The sequence below is a fragment of the Neurospora tetrasperma genome, assembly GCF_000213175.1.
Source record: "Neurospora tetrasperma FGSC 2508 unplaced genomic scaffold NEUTE1scaffold_81, whole genome shotgun sequence".
NCBI lineage: Eukaryota > Fungi > Ascomycota > Sordariomycetes > Sordariales > Sordariaceae > Neurospora > Neurospora tetrasperma.
The window spans coordinates 4,603,910-4,621,001 of record NW_009799179.1 but is presented as its reverse complement, the minus strand read 5'-3'; the positions used below and the strand labels follow the sequence as shown (position 1 = coordinate 4,621,001).

Genomic DNA, 17,092 nt, shown 5'->3' with positions numbered 1-17,092 from the left:
AGTGTCCAAGGTGAACTTGGCTCCGCCGCGCTAGCCGAGACATTGACTCTGGAGACAAGACAAGAGTTACAGCTCTTTGTTCACCATGCTTTCTTTGTCATCGTTTGGACTTTGGAGATGCAGCTGAGAGCAGGGTGCCCATACCTCTAGCAACGAACGTATGGGGCGAAGAGGAGCGAGAGGTTCGGGGCGGGTAGGTTTTTGTTTAACCTTCTAGTTCAAACTGTCATTATCAGCCTCTTTCCTTCCATATCTGGAAATACGTTTCGATGGTCAAGTTTGACTACAGGGGCGAGAACGACATCAGTCTAGTCGCGAAGAACAACTGCCTATTAAGAAACAGTGCAGTACTTGAGCACATGAAGATCATCATCAGTATCGGGATGATACGTGTACATTATATGTATGTAGACGACTTCTACGACTTTTCACTATGGCCTTTCCGATCTGGTTTTGTTTGACAGCCCACTGAGCCGTTGGAAGAAGAGATTAAGTTTGGCGATTGTGATACGATACCCATATTGACTCGCGAAAAGCTTCGTAACAAAATTACTGGAGAATCATGCAAACGGACATTATGAAGGCTGTGCAAAGGAAACAATTATGGCTGACAAACAGTTTGCGGTCTAGATGTTGAATGAGCATAATCTCCGAAAAGATAGCCAAAAAGTCGGTTTCGTCCCCGATGAGATTCGTGAAATTTACCCCGCCAACCCCACCTCCCATACGAAGCTCGCCAAAGTCAACAAACCGCCGACGCGAACGACAAGGCAATAACAAGCAAAGCATGGAACCTGAACCAAGCAGGTAGTGGAACGGCAAGATCGCAACCATCTGACAGACTTTACGGAAATAATTTCCGAACGATAACCCTGCAAATCTCCTGCAAAGACACTACAACCACACCTCCATCAAACAAAAACACCATGGCCCCCCCTTCAGCTCTCAACATCGCGACCCAATCGGTCAACCGTCTCGTCAGGGAGGAATCCTACTACCACAAAGAGCAGACCTCCCAAGAGGCCCGCATCAAGAAGCTCCAAGACGAAATCGCCGCCAACAGCCCTGAGCTGGACAGCAACGCTCCCTACGTTCTCAAGCAGGAGGTGCGTCCCCCCAAAGACCATGCATGAAACATGCAACAAAACCTAGAAGCTGGACACGGTAAACCCTAACCCTTCGTCGCCCATGATCATTAGCAAACGGCACTTGAAGAGACCAAGGCAGTGTTTGGCCCCCTCCTCACTAGGATTGCTGGGGCGGTTCAGAAGCTTGAGGAGCAGATTGCCATTTCCGAGAGTGAGGGCTCGGCTTCCGAGGAGGATTTGAAGAAGGCTAAGGAGGCGTTGGAGAATGGCAAGAAGCTGACGGAGAGCGTTTGAGAGGTGAGGGGTCCACATGAAGAAATGATAGAGGAATGGTGCAAATTTACCAAGTATTGAGATTCGGTGAAGGCTGCGAAGTGATTGGGCCTTCGACGTCTGTGAAGAGGTAACCATTGGGATTTCGGCATGAACCACAGGTACAATCAAGCTTGATTTTGGGCCCATGATAATATTAACAAGAGAGCTTAGCCGGATTTAACGTACATAGCTACACCATTCATTCCACTGCTCGTTAACACCATTCTCTATACCTAATATCCTTACGTGGTGTCCATGGTGTCCTCATCTACATTAGGACCGTCAACCGTGATCCGCGGCCGCGGCGGGGTCTGGTCCGGCAGAGGCGAAAGAGGACTATCCGGCTCCTCGACTTCCTCCTCATCTTCCTTGACCTCAGTCATCTCTACATCGGTTCCCTGTGTCGCTTCGTTGCCATCACCTCTGCTAATGGAACCTTCGCGGCTCGCTTCCTGGCTTGTCGTTTGCGAGTAACCTCCCGAGACGTCATGAGGCGGCTTGAGGAATGACTGGTTCTCATCACCCGGGGCAGGAGTATCGCGCGCTGGTGTTCTGGCGCCAAGTGTCGAGACGGGATGGGGTGTGCCAGCGGCGTCGCCGCTCTCGACTCCGCTCTTCGTGGGTAGTCCGCTATCCGGCCTCGGGGTTGCATTGCCGCTAGAAATCCCGGGCCGTGGGGTCTGTCCGGCGTCCGCCTCGGTGTCGCCGGCACCGCCTTCGTCATCGCCCATGCCTTCGCGGCGCTCCACCTCCTCCTTCTCATCACGGATCAACCGCCTCAACCGCATGCTCTCATCCATAATTTTGGCAAACTGGTCGCGCCGCTCATGCCACGTAATGCCGTAGGTCTCGCTTTCCGTCTTTAACTCGGCAATCTCCTCCTCCAGTTTCCTCAGGTTCGCCGCCTGCTCTGCCCTGGTACGCAAAGCAGGGTTGTTGGTGATCTTATCAGCTAGCTCATCGAACTTCTTGCGCTCCTCGAGCGTGGCACGGGCCTGCTCTAGCTGTACACGTAGCTGGACAGTGTTGTTGCGTACCGCCTGTGCCGTGTTAAGAATGCGCTCACGCTCGGCGACATATCGTTCGCGCTCACGCTCGTTGGCAGTCAGAAGAAACTGAAGCCGCGCGATGCTGCTATCAAAGGCGGCAAAGTCCAGAATGATGTCCTCCTTGAGCTGAGCGAGGTCTGATGTGGCCGAATCGCCGGTCACGGTGGGCGTTTGGACTTCCTGCTCGGTAGTTCCAGCAGCCGCGCCATTGCCCTCCGGAGGCGGGGTGGGTGCTTGACGAGCTCTCGAGAGGGTTAAGGAGTGAAGAGTGCTAAGGCGCTTAGTCACGCGCTTGAAGGGCTTCTCTTCCACGTTGAGAAGTCGTGACTTGTGAAGCTCATTCTCCTCCTTGTCGTCAAGTAGACCCCAGGAAGCCATCCTGTGGTTGTGATGTTGGTATCGAGATGCTCAGCGTCAATGTTTGATTGTTTTGACGGACGTAAATATGATTAAAAAGGAGTCCAATGATACGAGAAAAGTGAAAATAAGAAGAAGACAACAGAGTGTAGAAGGTGCAGTCTTCGATTTCGCCGTGTAACTTTGTGCAGTCTTGTTGATTTCTTTCTTTATCGAGTGTATGAAGGTGAAAGGAATCAAGAGGCTGATGATGTATGGGTGGAAGACTGATGGTTACACCAATCGTACGGACTGCTGGAAACTGAAGCATGGACCTCTTGGCGGAGAAGGGAGTATTTTCGTTGGTGGATGCACTGCAAGCAGGTGGGGGCCACATATCAGCCGTCAAGGTTCCGCTTACCTGTTCAGGAGGATCGAATAGACTACTCTCAGCTGAACGCCAGGTGTATCTCGCATGTACCCCGCGGACGTTACAGGTTGCAGCTCTGCTTCGCGCCAGTGATACGTGTACTTCGGAGTACTTCGGCCAACAGCTGAGACCTACAAATACATGGACATGGACAACTCTCTGACAGCCAGTCGGTCAACCTCGAACCTCAGCCTTCACTCCAGATTCGTCTCGCTTGCTTGTACACCGATAACCTGACGGTTGGCTCTAAATACCATAATCACTGGGCCGCTGCGAAGACATCCTGAAGGACATTCTTGATTCAATCACAATCAGAATTCTACGACCGAACACATCATCGTTCTACATCTGTCGTCATCCAGCCACACCTCGTCAACCATCAAAGAGAAGAAGGCTGTGGCACGCTGGGTTAACACGCCCTTGTACTTCGCCCAACAACCATTGTCCTCGATATATTCCGATACTAACTATCTCTAGACAAACCCCAAAGTCGTACTAGTTACTCGAGCATAACAGCAAGGAGCCCCATAATAAGTCACCATGGCTGGGCCACGCTCACTTCTCGACATGGCTCTCAAGCTCGCCATCGACAATGCTCAGGATATCACCTGCCTGGACGACGTGCCACCAAAAATCGCTAGCCAGATCCTCAAAGCCGTCAGAACGCCAGAGCACCTCCGCACAATTGAACTTCATAGCGGCGACGAAATCTACGAGCTGACCGCCGAATCCTGGCGTCGTTTCATCGAACGCAAGTACGGACTTCTCCACAACAAGCACCGATGGGAACCAAGCAACCCCAAATCATGGCACAAGGTGTATGAGAAGTACGGCAAACTCCAGAAGGAGTCAGACGAACTCGCCACAGAGGCTCTCAGAGCGAAAATGGCCGCCGTCAACGATCAAAAATCCTCGCGCACAACCACCATTGTGTCTGCCCAGGTCGCTCGCAAGCTGCCAGCCCCCAAGGCCCGTACTTTCGGACCCGGCTTCCGTGGGTTCAGCACCTCCTCAGATCCGCCCATGAAAAGAGCGACGTTCCTGCAAAAGGCCACTAGGGAGGCGAAACTGGATGCTCACCGCCGCAAGCTCGCCAAGCCCTCCGTCATGCTCATGGCTAGGAAGACGGAACTCACCCGGGCTCCTGACAGGTTGATCGAAGAGAAGCGTATTCAGAACCAGTTCGACATCGATTCTGCCCCGATCATCGAGGGCCCTCGCATCAGACCCGCAACAAGCTCGCGACAACAGAAAGACCAAGAAGCTCGCCTTCTGCAGATCAAGAACGGAGGAAAAAGCGGCAGCTCCGGCCATGCTCCTAACGTGTTGAGCTTCGACGATGATGATAACGACCACCATTACGACAACAGCCGCCACAACGACAAAGGTGCCTCAGGCGACGACAAAGGTGCCTCAGGCGACGACATGGATGATCTCTTTGGCGACTTAGATGACGAAGACGCTCGCAGCCCCCCTTTGAAGTCGAAACGTGGTCTTCTTTCCGCCAGTCCTGGTGCCAACTCCCAACCACGAGCCGCTGCTGCCAGTGCCAAGCCCGCCACTACCAGTCGGCCGCCTCCAGCTTCAACAACAAATGCTGGCCGTTCATCAAATATCGGACGTTCCCAACCTGCGACATCATCATCTTCCGGTAGGCGCCCCGAAAGCTCGCCTGGGGCTAAGCGCAAGCAAGTCGACATTTTCATGAAGCCTGCCAAGAAAGTTCGTCGTGTTTGAGGGGAGGATCTCAAAGGATAGGGTTGTAGTCGGGACTTGAGGATCCTCGTGTGGTCCTAGAGGAGGATTTTGAACGAGCGGGGTTATGATTGGGGATAAAGGATCTATGGGAGTTATGGAGTTGGAAATGCTTATTGGAACTGAGATGGGAAGTTACCTGCTTACACCGAAAGATAAGGGACGGGCATATAATGTGAAGGAAGTTTCTGGTGTCATGTCTAGGGATCAACATATATGGCGTTTTCAGCGGTTTGAGATCTTTATAGGAACAGGGGCGTTGTTTTCGGGGAATCTGACTACGGAGCGCAATGGCTTGAGCCAAATTTAGGGTGGGAAATGGACCAAAAGCGAGGTACTTGCTCTTCCGCGCGACAATAAAACACGTTTTGGTGGACTCATATCCTCTGACCCAATTTGAATAAATGTTGTATTGCCTGATTACCTGCCTTGAAATTCCGATGATGAGAAGAAATCATTCCCTTTCCTGGGCCATCCAAGCTTTCCAACGGCAAGTGTTAACCTCTTCCTCAGCATCTCACCTTTGATCGATGGAGTGTACAAATCCCATCCTTTTAATCCGCCAAGAGCGCCCTATCCTTAACCTTCCGGGATTTCGTCGTCTAAGTAGTCCTTCAAACACCAGAACGTCCACTTGGGTTTGTCAAAGGACCAACATATAGCACCCAGTCTATATTGGGTAAACGTCGTTATCTCATTAATTTGTGTGTATTTTTGTTTCTCTTCAGGCAAACCAAAGCTTCCCCAAAAGCCTACCACCCTCCACCTCTAAGAGCCAAAACGAGATGGAGAGTCGCACCGCCTTCGAGTTGGTAATCGGTTGCCGTCTTGTCATCGACCCTGTTTTGTTTCGCTCTCATGTCAGACACCACACCAACGCCAAGAGGATGGATCTAATGTAGCTAGGTCAGAACTGACATTTGCTTTCCGCCAAAGATCAAACGTTGCTGTACGGGAGGGATACCCTCCTTTTCTTCGACCTTCTCCTTGATGTGGGCAACCTGTGTGTATTGCCTGAATTAGTCGGATGTTCGAATGAGCTCGTAGCCATCGTGATCATCGAGAGCGCAAATCGTTGAGGCATCGTGGAGGTGACAATCGATCGATCGACCCGGTTTTTTTTGTTATTGTTTTTTTTTGTTTCTTTTCTTCCTGTTTCCACGGCTAAGCCGGTCGCGGATTCTACCCGCGCGGGCGCAAAACCCGATCCCTCTGACAAGAAGGGAGGGACGTACCTTGGTATCGGGCTCAATGTCGAGCTCAATCTCCTTGCCTGTAAGAGTCCGGACCCTGTGCGAACAAAGTAAAAGGAATGGTTAGCTGTGGTACTGGCTTGGCCTGGTGATAGAGTCCAAAATGCATAGGGAGCATGGATAGCAAGCTATGCAGCCGCGATATGCATACTGCGACTATCGGGCGAGGAAAGGCGAAAGTTCGAAAGCTCACTTGATCTGCATCTTGAATAGTTTGCGACTGGGTTGATGGGAAATAGTTCGCTTCGCTAGGGCGATGGATGAGTGGGGTTGAATGCTTAAGTTGGGACGGGATCCTGTTGTCTCTTTATGCGCGTGGATGCGAAGCTTCTGTTGACTTAAGAAGTTGACTGCATCGGGATGGTTGATGTTGGTAATGGAGCGGTTCAAGGAGTTGAGTTGGTCATCGGGGAAAACGGTCACTGTTGACGGGCTGGGGAGGGGTGGTGGGGCAGGCACTACCGGCGCGGTTAGCGTCGTGGCGGTAGGACGAGACGGCCTGAGGTCGCACTAGGTGGTACCGCTGTGGACTGGGCTGCCCCGGCTTTTGTTGTTTGGATACCCCTTCGGGTTGCCGGGGCAGCTTCGGTAGCTTTGACAGTGCAGGTGCTCCGACGTATAGCGGCCTTGGTAAACCGGCTCACATCAGGGAGATGAATCCATGACCGTACCTCTAGCTGACTGAGATATTGGAGTCTTTTTATGAGCTGAAGCTACCTACGGTAGAGGTGGTCATACCTGTTCACTTTCGTCCGAGGGGAACGCCGTTGAACTAAAAATGTTCCGAACTGCAACTCAAGTGATTTTGTATCAACATCTTTCATTGATCCACCACGAGGCGTCCTTCGCGCTAGGTTGAATAACCGCTTTGTATCACTAATAGAGAGGATGCCTCGCACCTAAACAGGGCCATTTGCAGACGAGCTTTTCGATGGATATCTTTTTTGCGAAAGCTTCCTTTTCTGAAGATCATCGCTAAATCCGGCCTTTCCGATAGTTCATTAAAGTCTGTTGTACACTTGGGGTTTCCGTCACATCCGTAAGATACATATACAGCGGAGATTTTTATCCGTCATCTCATGCTCCTCCTCTAACTTCCAAAGGCCTCGGCTTAGTTGTCTTTGGACCTCCGATCTTCGAAAACGTTGAGGCCCAGGCCCTCAGAATCAAGGAGCAGCCTGTTCTTGCCGCCGGCCTCCTGGATGATGTTCGCAATTGCACGCGCATTCTCCAGCTTCTTCAATTCCACATACGACTTGCTCTTCTTGATGGCCTCACCGATGAGCTCCGCAGAACGGGCCTCACCCTGAGCCTTGACCACCATAGCCTGCTTCTCTTGACGCGCCTTGTCAACAATGAAAGCTGCGCGCTGCGCCTCTTGCTGTGCGACCTGCTTGGCCTCTACTGCCGCAGTGAATTCGGGGGAGAACGCGAGGTGCTAGGGTATGGTTAGCCGAAGATATCTACGACGCAAAAGAACGGGGGTAGAAATCGTACTGTAAGCGACACATCGTCCAGAAGGATGTTGAACCGGGCCGCACGCTTTGCCAGGTTCTCGCGCACAAGCTTGGCAACCATCTCTCTTTGGGTGATCAATTGACTGGCGTTGAATTGCGCGACAACGCTCTTGAGAACCTCGTTGACAATTGAAGGAAGGACCCGCTCGTCGTAATCGGTACCGAGGGTACGGTAAATCTGAGGCAAGGCCGTGACTTCGGGTCTTGAAAGGACACGGCAGGTAATGTTGACCATTTGCAAATCCTTGGTACCGGTCAAGGAGGACACGTTTCTGGGTTTTGCGCGGACATCGTAGGTAATGGGGGTCTCGAACCAGGGGATCATGAGATGGGTTCCTATTCAACTTGTCAGAAAAACGATTAAGGCTAGCGAGATCGAGACCGAGCGGCGAAAGCAGCAGACGAACCTTCGCCATAGATCTCCTTGCTAACACCATTAACTCTCCTGTACTTGATCGCTCTGTGACCACCATCAACGTTGAACAAGGAGTTTGAAAGAACCCAAGCACCACCACCAAGAAGGGCGAAACCGGTCAAGGCAGGGCCCAAACCGCGGGGAGGAATGGGGGGCCTGCCACCTGGGAAACCGCCGCCGCCGCGAGACCGGGCAGTCTGCTGAATCTTGTTCAGGAGATCCTGATATGGGTTGTTCGACATGCTGGGCTGCTGTGAAGTAATGGGCGGCCCAAAGATGATTTGGAGTAGGAGCCCTAGGTTGGTTGACGGATGTGGTGGGGAAATGGGGATTGAAGTCGTCACGATAGCTTACCCGAGCTTTTCCAGCGTCGGAGCTAAGACCACCCACAGGCAGGACCACAAGCGAGGCGTATCACTAAAGTCCACTTGCCATCTGCCTACCACCCTACTGGCGCAACTGGACTTCTAGGTACCGCCTGTCTCATTTTGGTCAAGCACAGACCATACGCTCACGTGGGTCGCTACAGCTTGTCGCGACGGGAGCAGGACCTTGATGGATCGGAGCTCGGAGACAAGTAGAGGTATCCACCCCCGCGACGTACATAGCCCCTGCATTCCATCGTCGAAGCGACACAGCGACAGAGTCCAATTTTTGACGTTTGCAAATCCAGAACTCCAAACTTCCATTTGCAACCACCAAAAGGTTGACTGACTCCATTCCCAGAACATCTTCCCGTTGACAGAGTATTCCCACCTCGACCAACCCCCATCTTACAAATCGACGGTATCTGGCAGCAGGCTTGGGCTTTGAAATTGAAGAGAAAAGGCTAAAGAGGACCCAATTGCCACCAGGTAGTCTAACTACGACTGTGTTAACTTCCATCTCATCCATCTGCCAAAGTTCGCTGTTCCTGCGCGGTCCCTATTGTTCGCATCGATTCATACCAATTCTTGGTTGCCCATTCCACCTGTCCAACATTTGGTTCGCTTGGTGATTCCCATTCGATCAGCCCACACAGCTCGCAGTCAAACTCACGCAGGATTGTGCCTCTCCACTCTCAGCAGCGCTACTGCTAGACACTTTGCGCTTCGTACAACAATATTTGCTCGACAGTGAACGCGCGCATCGCCATGTCGACACGCCAACCTTCACGTGTGGTCTTCGTGGGAAACATTCCTTATGGTACGCAGACAACCCGCTTCTGTCCAGGTCAGACGACGACCATCTATAAAAGCCCACCCACTGACAGGGACAATGCAGGCCTTACCGAAGAGCAGATAACCGAAATCTTTAGCGGCGCTGGACGGGTCCTCAACTTCCGCCTTGTCTATGACCGTGAAACTGGAAGGCCAAAGGGTTTTGGGTTCGCAGAATTCCCCGACTACGGTGCGTATCCATCTCTGTATCAAGTGTCCCTCTCCCGCGCACACGCTAATTAGCCTTCCCCGATCTCCAGATTCCGCTGCATCAGCCGTACGAAACCTGAACGACCACGAGATTATGGGTCGCAAGCTGCGTGTCGATTTCAGCAACGAGACTGTCAGCGACGAAGACGGTGGCAGAGATCGTGATGGCGGGGTATGGCACAAACCAACTCAACTCACCTTGCTTTCACACACAATCCACTGACCATGACGGCCTACCTAGTCGAATCAGAACGCCCCTGGTAGCTACAACGCTCAACCTCCCAATGGGGGAGGCTACAATACCGCTCCCCCCGCCAGCGCCGCCCCTCCTGCTCTCGGACCCTTGCCCCAGGGTAAAGACCTTCCCCCCGATGTCACCTGCACCGACGCGATCTCCCGCACCCTCAACACCCTTCCCCCGGCTCAGCTTCTCGACATCCTCCAACAGATGAAGACGCTGGCGACGAACGATCCTGCTAGGGCCACGGAACTTCTCAACCAAGCACCCCAGCTGAGCTACGCGATATTCCAAGCGCTCCTTATCATGGGCCTGGTCTCGCCGGACGCTATCAACTCGGTTCTCGACAACCCGGCCGCTGCTGCTGCTCCTTCTATGGGTACTCCCGTTGTCCCCAACCCTATGGGCGGTGCTCCCTACGGAGCTTATCCCGGCGCCATAGCCACCCCCCCTGTTGCCCCTGGTCCTGTTGGAGGCTACGCAGCACCACCTGTCGCCGCGGCTCCTATTCCAGCTCCGACTGCTGCTGCTGCCCCAGGGCAGGATGCAGAGGCGCTGATGCGTGCCGTTATGGAGTTGCCGCAGGAGACGATTGACAAGCTGCAGGAAGCGGAGAGGCAGCAGATTTTGGCGCTTCGCGCTCAGTTTTCTGCTCAGGGCCTACGCTGATGACAGACGGATGATTCAATTAGTCAACTTCTCGTGAACATGGGCAACAAAATATGTATTGGGGCCTCATGTTCCTGTTTTTCTGTCGTTATGCATTCTTTTCTAGGCTGGTCAGGCGTTATGGTGGTGGCGGTCGGTTTCACACTCTAAATGGGAGCATTGCAAAGGTTCAATAGAAAAGGGTAAATATCGGTGAATTTAACAGCCACAGTCTGGAAGCTTAAACCGCTGAACAAAGTCAAAGTTTCGTGACAATGTATACGGGCATAGTTTTGATCAAGTAGACGACATATATCATCAAAGGTATGAAGACAGAGTTGTGGACTACATGACTTTGCTTTCCGCTTTATTCTTTTAGATTCATCTGTCTATCGAATCGCGAAAATGACAGACATTCAATCTCACTCCACAAAACGCCATCACCACCACCCAACAACGCCTGTATTTCGTTCTGTTTCTTTTGCCCATCCTTATTAACCAAAACGCTGTCATGTAAACTAGGTACCAAAACCCCTCATGTAGACATGTGCTCTCTCAGTACATGATAGGATCTTGACCTTATCGTCCAAAAATAGTCGTTAAACCCGTATGGTACATCAAAAGCCCTCCTCCTCACTTGCCTCCACTCACTCGCTTGCGTGCCTGTCTGTATCTTTACACAATCTTATACACACGCATCGCAATCAGATAACAGCCAAACCCAAAGAGCAACAGTCCCGCTGTGATGGCCGTGAACCACTTGAGGTCGCCCTCGTTCCCCTGTCCAGGGACCCAGACGTTCATACCCCAGAGACCGGTAACGATGTTCATGGGGAGTACAATGGTACCCAAGACGGTGAGTCTCCCGAGCACGTCAGCCGTCTGCTCCTGTCGCTCGTTCATGCGTATGTTGATTTGCGCTAGGTAGTTGGCATGAGATCGTGCTAGGATTCTAAGTTGAATGATTGTTAGGATTTTGGGTTTAAAATTTGCGAGAAATAGTGACGAGTGGAGAAGCAATTGGATTACTAGAGAGACAACTTACTTCTCATAGTGACTCAAGTTCGAAGTCATGGTCACAATATGATCCTGAATGTCACCCAAGTACAGACCGATCTCCGACCGAGGCGCCACCTCCCAATGCTCATTGCAACGCTTTGCGAAGCTCTTGATGACGTCGGCCTTGTTGCCGAGCAGTCTGTAAAGCGACATCACCTTTTTGCGGCAGTCGCCCACGCGTCTGAGCATGTCGCGTCCAGATTCGGCTGATGTCGCGTCGCCGGCCTCAGACTTTTCTTTGAGATTATCCGATGGGAAATTCGGATCGTCTTCGGAGTGCAGAAGCAAAATGGCTTCGTCGATATCGTCGACTTCATCCTCGATGTTGTGAATCAGCGGACCAAAAACATCGGTAATGTCGTCGATAATGGCGTACGATATCCAATCCGATGATAGAATGAGATAGTCACGCAGCTGACGAATTCGTCGACGCACGTTGGCCGGGTGCGGTGTTTGCGAAAAGTGGAAGCTTAGGACGCCCTCGCGGAACACGACCACGTACATGTTGACGGGCTCCAGAAAATTCTCGCTTGTTGAATCCTGGTCGAATGAACGATAATTGACGAAGTAATAGTGCCGGAAAAGTTCAACTTTTTCGCGGGCTTCTTGCATCATGATATCTTCAGCTGTGAGTGGGTGGATACCAAATGCCTTGGAGATAACCTTCATCTCTTGCTCGGTCGGGCTATAGATATCCAGCCACCACACTGGTCGGTCTCCGTATTTTGGTGGCTTGCTTGTCTTTTCCGTCGGTGGCGACTTGGAACGTTCCGGAGATTTGGTATCTGTTGGTGTATGCTCTCCCGAGGTACGTTTCGAATCCGTGACTGTTGTTCCGGCGTTCGAGCCACGATCTCTCCGAGCGTCGAAGTAACCTTGGGTAGTGGTAGTGAGCGATGGCTGCCGGCTTGGAATCCTTGGGTCACCGTTCTGGCCCCCCAGAACTTCATCTAGACCGACATGGCGCTGATCCTCTTCGTCATCTTCGTCATCAGAGGAATCTGAAAGGAGTGGTGGATCGGGGATGAACAGCTGTCTAAAGGAGCCTCCTGGTGGAACCAGTTCTGAAATGGTCTGGCTGTGAATAGTACTCTGGAATTCTTCATTGAAGTATGTGAAGCGATAAGGAGCATCTTCCTGAGCCCGGTACCAGCCACGATGGACTGGCCTTAGTCGCCCGTTGATCAACTGAGGTTCCGTGATCTTTTTTGCATGGCGCTCCTCACTTCTGCCTTCCTTCTCATACCTGCTCCATTCCTCCAAGATAGCAAGATCCGGCCATTTGCCGCGCCGTCTTCTCTTCATGCGATACGCAGTGGGATCACGAGTGCGAAGATCCTCATCAGCGATTTCAGAGAGACCATCCTGGGGAAAGCACACGTCCTCCTCAGCCTGTAATGCGATTGTGTGTCGTCGTTCCAAAGATCCTACCAAGTCGCTCTCTTCATTTAAAGTTCGCCTGCCAGGGGAATTCGGCATGGAGTCGACATCATCCCGCAGCATGATATCGCCGAAGCTCATGCTTAGATCGCGATCGGTTGCGCCCATGGGAGGAGTTCCAGGCACTGATGGAGGATAGTTGACATTATAGCCTTCTGTGCCGGTTGCGCCAAGTGATGTGGCCCGTCTCCTTTTGCTGCTGTCCCTGCTTGATTCAAGACGACTGGCGACTGAATCCCTTCGCGCGGTGTCGTTTGAACCATAACCTGCAAAGCCTTCGCTTCTCTGGAATACGGAACTAGAGAGAAGGGGTGCTCCTTCGTGCTCGTCTTCGCTGTTGTTGCTGCTGGCCACCACTGTTTTAAGCCTGCTCGCGACCTGTGGTGTTGTCAAATGCGAACTTTGCGACACCAACATCGATGGCCGTCTAGGTCGTAGGAATGGTTGTTGTTCTCTATAATTATGATATGTGTAAGCTCCTGCTAAACCCCCGCTTGAAGATGCCAGAAACTCACCTATGATCCAAAAGCGCCTCGCTATCAATGCTTGTATTGCTGAAGTTGTTTCCGGGCTGCGAATAAAAACCGTTTCTGGCTTCCGCAAGCGCCTTATCATTCATTCTCTCCTGGGCCATATCCTCGGAGGTGACGCCGAAAGAAGTTCTTCTATTCTTCTTCTTCTTCTTGCCCGCTCGATGGTTCTTTCTCCTTCGAGATGGTTGGTTTTGGGGAGGTTGGCCTGCGGATGGCCCCGAGTTCGACATCGAGGCATCGTGCCGTGGGGGATTATTTAGATCCATGACATTGGTCAGCGATTCGCGACTTGGTAGGTGGAGTTGTACGTCCTGGATTTCGTCTTCGATGAACCTGTAGATGACTAGGTGGGTGGCTGGTGGATGATTGTTGGTTGGACTGAATGATTGGGTCCCCTCTGTCCAGGGAAGCTAACAAGACGGACAACCACGTTCCTAATCAATTAGTGGGACAGGCGATTTTAGCTCCGCGCAAGCTGAAATAACATTCAGGTAAAAACTGTGGTATGGGTTTGAAAGAATGCCAGTTTGTGCCCGGCGGAAAAAGTGTGGTGACCTTGGGACGAAAGAGATGACGTGAGAGAGCAAAGAGCCAGCAGGCAGGCGAGCGCGGGCGCTATGGCAACTCAGTTGCGATGCAGTAGGCAGACGGCCTAGCTTGGAAATGTATGGCAGCCGGAGCAACAGATGTTTACTGGTAGATCCACGTCAAACAAAAAGAAGAGGAAAAAAAAAAAAAGGCTGTGGCGCCTCTTGAATCAGGGTAACCAGTGTCTTATCGAAGGCAGTGCGACTTGGTGTGATGATCAATGAAGCCTTACAATCGCACGTTGATGTCGACGTCGAGACCTCTCGCACAACGTACCAGTGCTGCTTTGAATGTTGTATGAATGAAATTATGTAATAGAGTACCTCTAGGAAGTACCCACCTTGCCTGTATCAGCAACAGCAGATGTGTGGACGCGGCTCTGCGTGAGAAACAGATACGACAGCAGACGAGGACGAAAGTTCTTGAAACATCGGGCTTCGACGGAATTGAAACAGTCAATTTTCGGGAGCTAAGTATGGCCGGGCTTCTGTCCTGGTGTCTTCCTTTCCACTTTCGACTGACCGTGGGGTGACAGGACAAAAAAACTACAACTTCCAATCCGGCCCGGTGATGTCAACCCAAGCAGGGATCCACTGTATCACTGCTGGTCAGCGCTGTGTAGCCACAACGTCCAATTCCCAAGATAGTAGCCCAGGTAACGATGGTCAAGTATATGTGGAACGAGGCACGCAGTAAAATGCACCTGTAAGCTTTTCACAGGGTAATTCGCTGTTAGTCATGTCGGGTAGGTCAACCGCTAGCGTACGGCTGTACACTACTGGGTGGTGACCCACAGACACACAACTTCTCCGCTGTGGAGGGTGAAGAACCCTCAAAAAAGCTTGATTTTGGCATCGGGTTCCCTTCTTTGCAATCCATGGTTTTTCAACTGTGTCCTTAGAGGTATGGACGGGGCGCCTGTAACTGACTTAGAGCCCATCTCTTCACGCTGAGTTACCAGCTTGTTCGGTGTACACTAACAAGTACTCTAGACTACCAGTGGATTTAAGGCTACCTATAGGTGGGTGTGAGTGCGGATGCGCCTCCATGTCACCACAACCTTGTGGATTCACGACCCTTGAGAATCCATTGCCGAGGTATGTATCTACAGTAATGTGCCCTGTTAATGCAACTAATGCAGGCAGCCAGATTTCTTTGCAAAAGGGGGGCATTTGCAAAGGATGGTACTAGTGCACAGACCAATATATACTGTGGGGCTACTGGATTACGGGTCGGCTACCCTAAAGGTGGGTCACTTCGACCCTTTTGCACCGCCGCTATTCGTCCTGCCCACCAAAATCAGATCCCTGTTAATGCAAATCCGCCCCGTTAGTATTGCAATTAGCAGTTAGCAGTCTTTACCACCAGAGGGAATGCGGGCAGCCGAAATCTTTAGCAAAAGGGGGGCTTTTTGCATTAAGGGGGCCTAGCATTAACAGGGCACATTACTGTACCACAGTATGTAGGTATACACTCAGCCCGGTACCGTTGAGAAGCTGTCACACCGACAATCCGTGGAGTTCAAACAACGAACATGATACATATTCCGCCAAGTATCCATGGATCGCAGTCAACTATACTATCCGTGTGTTTGGATTTATGGTCATAAGCAACACATTTCGCACCATTACCGTTGCCGCCATCGTCTTGACTTAATGGAGTCGAAAAGCCTGTGCTTGACCGCCGAAAGTACAACATCGGAATCGGAGTGAAATACAAATTCAATGACATCATATGCTGTAGTTCACGCACCGATACCTACGCCCGCGAATAGAATGTCTTCCCTACGAACTCGACTTGTTTCCGGTTGCGCGGTCGGATGAAGACACCACAAGGCTTAGAGTCTATCAAGTGTTACTGTGTACACCGCGGAATCATCGACCTAGTGTATATTGTGTAGCTCGGATGCGAGGTTGGATCTTGAAAGTCACCTCAATTGCGGTAACTTATCAAGGCTCCAGCACCGACTAACATTTAGCTTACCAGCTATGTATGACATTGATTTGCAGCTTTCGCCTTGCTTGACCACCCCAGCTAGAGAATCCTACAAGAAACAAATGTATCGGTAATATGAAGGACCACCCCGATTATCTACGCTCAGCAGCACCTACATGTAGATGGAAATGGGGTGATGTTCTTTAAGTCATACCAAAGCCTAATGCGAATAGGTTCATCACCGGTAGGGTCGATATAGGTATGCTCATCTTGCCTCTTTTAGTATGACAGACTTGTGCCATATCCCCGCTCCCCTGACAAAGTGGATGCGAGGCACGGGTAACCCCTCCTTCAGCTACCTGCGGAGAAGAGGAGGAATCGGCGTGGGGTAGAGGTCAAATAAGGTCAAGACAGGTAGGTATTGTATAGCTCTGGATGGTGTTATAGTACCTTCGGCTTCCCTCCTTCGAACTACAAGAAGGAACGTTTAAAAGATTCAATACTTGAATCAGTCTGTCTTCGTTACCAAGTATTCAGACCCGTCATAATGTCCTTCCCGAAGCTTATCCCGGCCTTCACGGCTCAGGTATGTTTACACCCCTTCTCTTCTAGTTGCGTTGTTGTAGATGATTCAATGGGTATTCTTCGGGCTGTAGTCTAGTATCCAGGATACCTATCGACATCGCTCAACCTCAGAACAAGAATAGTATCATGCTCCCTGAAAGATGTCTCCCACTTCTTGGCCGATTACACTATTCCAGTTCGATACATACCTAACCACTCCATCTCTTTCTACTTCCAGATCGTGATTGAACCCCCCGCCAACATCGGCACCACTGCTCGCGGCGGCACTATGCTCTTCGTTCCCTTTGTGCCCAACAGCGGGTCTGTCAAGTCGGAAGCCTCGTACCCGATCCAACTGGACGCCGAGTTCGTGCACGGCGCCGACTACGTGCGGATGGACCCGAACGGCGAGAACGTGCGGCTGGAAATCCACAGCGTCGGCAAGGACAAGACGACGGGTGCGCTGTTCCGGTTCAATTACACAGGCACTGTCTCGCTGGCGGGTGCCGCCGGCAAGGTG

The 17,092-nt window shown here is 51.5% G+C and overlaps 6 protein-coding genes across 6 annotated transcripts; 2 read left to right on the top strand and 4 right to left on the bottom strand.

Moving 5' to 3' along the window:
• Positions 1 to 1,204: 1,204 nt before the first annotated feature.
• Positions 1,205 to 2,833, bottom strand: NEUTE1DRAFT_72178 (uncharacterized protein; the record flags this gene model as incomplete). The annotated part of the gene is made up of 1 exon (XM_009857842.1): positions 1,205 to 2,833. One exon carries the CDS (start codon positions 2,828 to 2,830, stop codon positions 1,646 to 1,648), a length of 1,185 nt encoding a protein of 394 aa, XP_009856144.1.
• A 925-nt stretch (positions 2,834 to 3,758) lies between these two features.
• Positions 3,759 to 5,352, top strand: NEUTE1DRAFT_125994 (uncharacterized protein; the record flags this gene model as incomplete). The annotated part of the gene is made up of 1 exon (XM_009857841.1): positions 3,759 to 5,352. One exon carries the CDS (start codon positions 3,759 to 3,761, stop codon positions 4,953 to 4,955), a length of 1,197 nt encoding a protein of 398 aa, XP_009856143.1.
• Positions 5,353 to 5,419: 67 nt separating this feature from the next.
• On the bottom strand, positions 5,420 to 6,601 carry NEUTE1DRAFT_118809 (uncharacterized protein; the record flags this gene model as incomplete). The annotated part of the gene is made up of 4 exons (XM_009857840.1): positions 5,420 to 5,813; positions 5,892 to 5,974; positions 6,209 to 6,263; positions 6,420 to 6,601. 4 exons carry the CDS (start codon positions 6,428 to 6,430, stop codon positions 5,726 to 5,728), a joined length of 237 nt encoding a protein of 78 aa, XP_009856142.1.
• A 548-nt stretch (positions 6,602 to 7,149) lies between these two features.
• NEUTE1DRAFT_118808 (prohibitin-2) lies at positions 7,150 to 8,462 on the bottom strand (the record flags this gene model as incomplete). The annotated part of the gene is made up of 3 exons (XM_009857839.1): positions 7,150 to 7,664; positions 7,724 to 8,079; positions 8,151 to 8,462. The coding sequence occupies 3 exons, from the start codon at positions 8,398 to 8,400 to the stop codon at positions 7,338 to 7,340; spliced, it is 933 nt and encodes a 310-aa protein (XP_009856141.1).
• Positions 8,463 to 9,291: 829 nt separating this feature from the next.
• NEUTE1DRAFT_72168 (uncharacterized protein) lies at positions 9,292 to 10,706 on the top strand (the record flags this gene model as incomplete). The annotated part of the gene is made up of 4 exons (XM_009857838.1): positions 9,292 to 9,343; positions 9,422 to 9,547; positions 9,618 to 9,739; positions 9,809 to 10,706. The coding sequence occupies 4 exons, from the start codon at positions 9,292 to 9,294 to the stop codon at positions 10,472 to 10,474; spliced, it is 966 nt and encodes a 321-aa protein (XP_009856140.1).
• A 112-nt stretch (positions 10,707 to 10,818) lies between these two features.
• Positions 10,819 to 13,925, bottom strand: NEUTE1DRAFT_90856 (uncharacterized protein; the record flags this gene model as incomplete). The annotated part of the gene is made up of 3 exons (XM_009857837.1): positions 10,819 to 11,405; positions 11,499 to 13,406; positions 13,468 to 13,925. 3 exons carry the CDS (start codon positions 13,749 to 13,751, stop codon positions 11,129 to 11,131), a joined length of 2,469 nt encoding a protein of 822 aa, XP_009856139.1.
• Between the last annotated feature and the right edge of the window lie 3,167 nt (positions 13,926 to 17,092).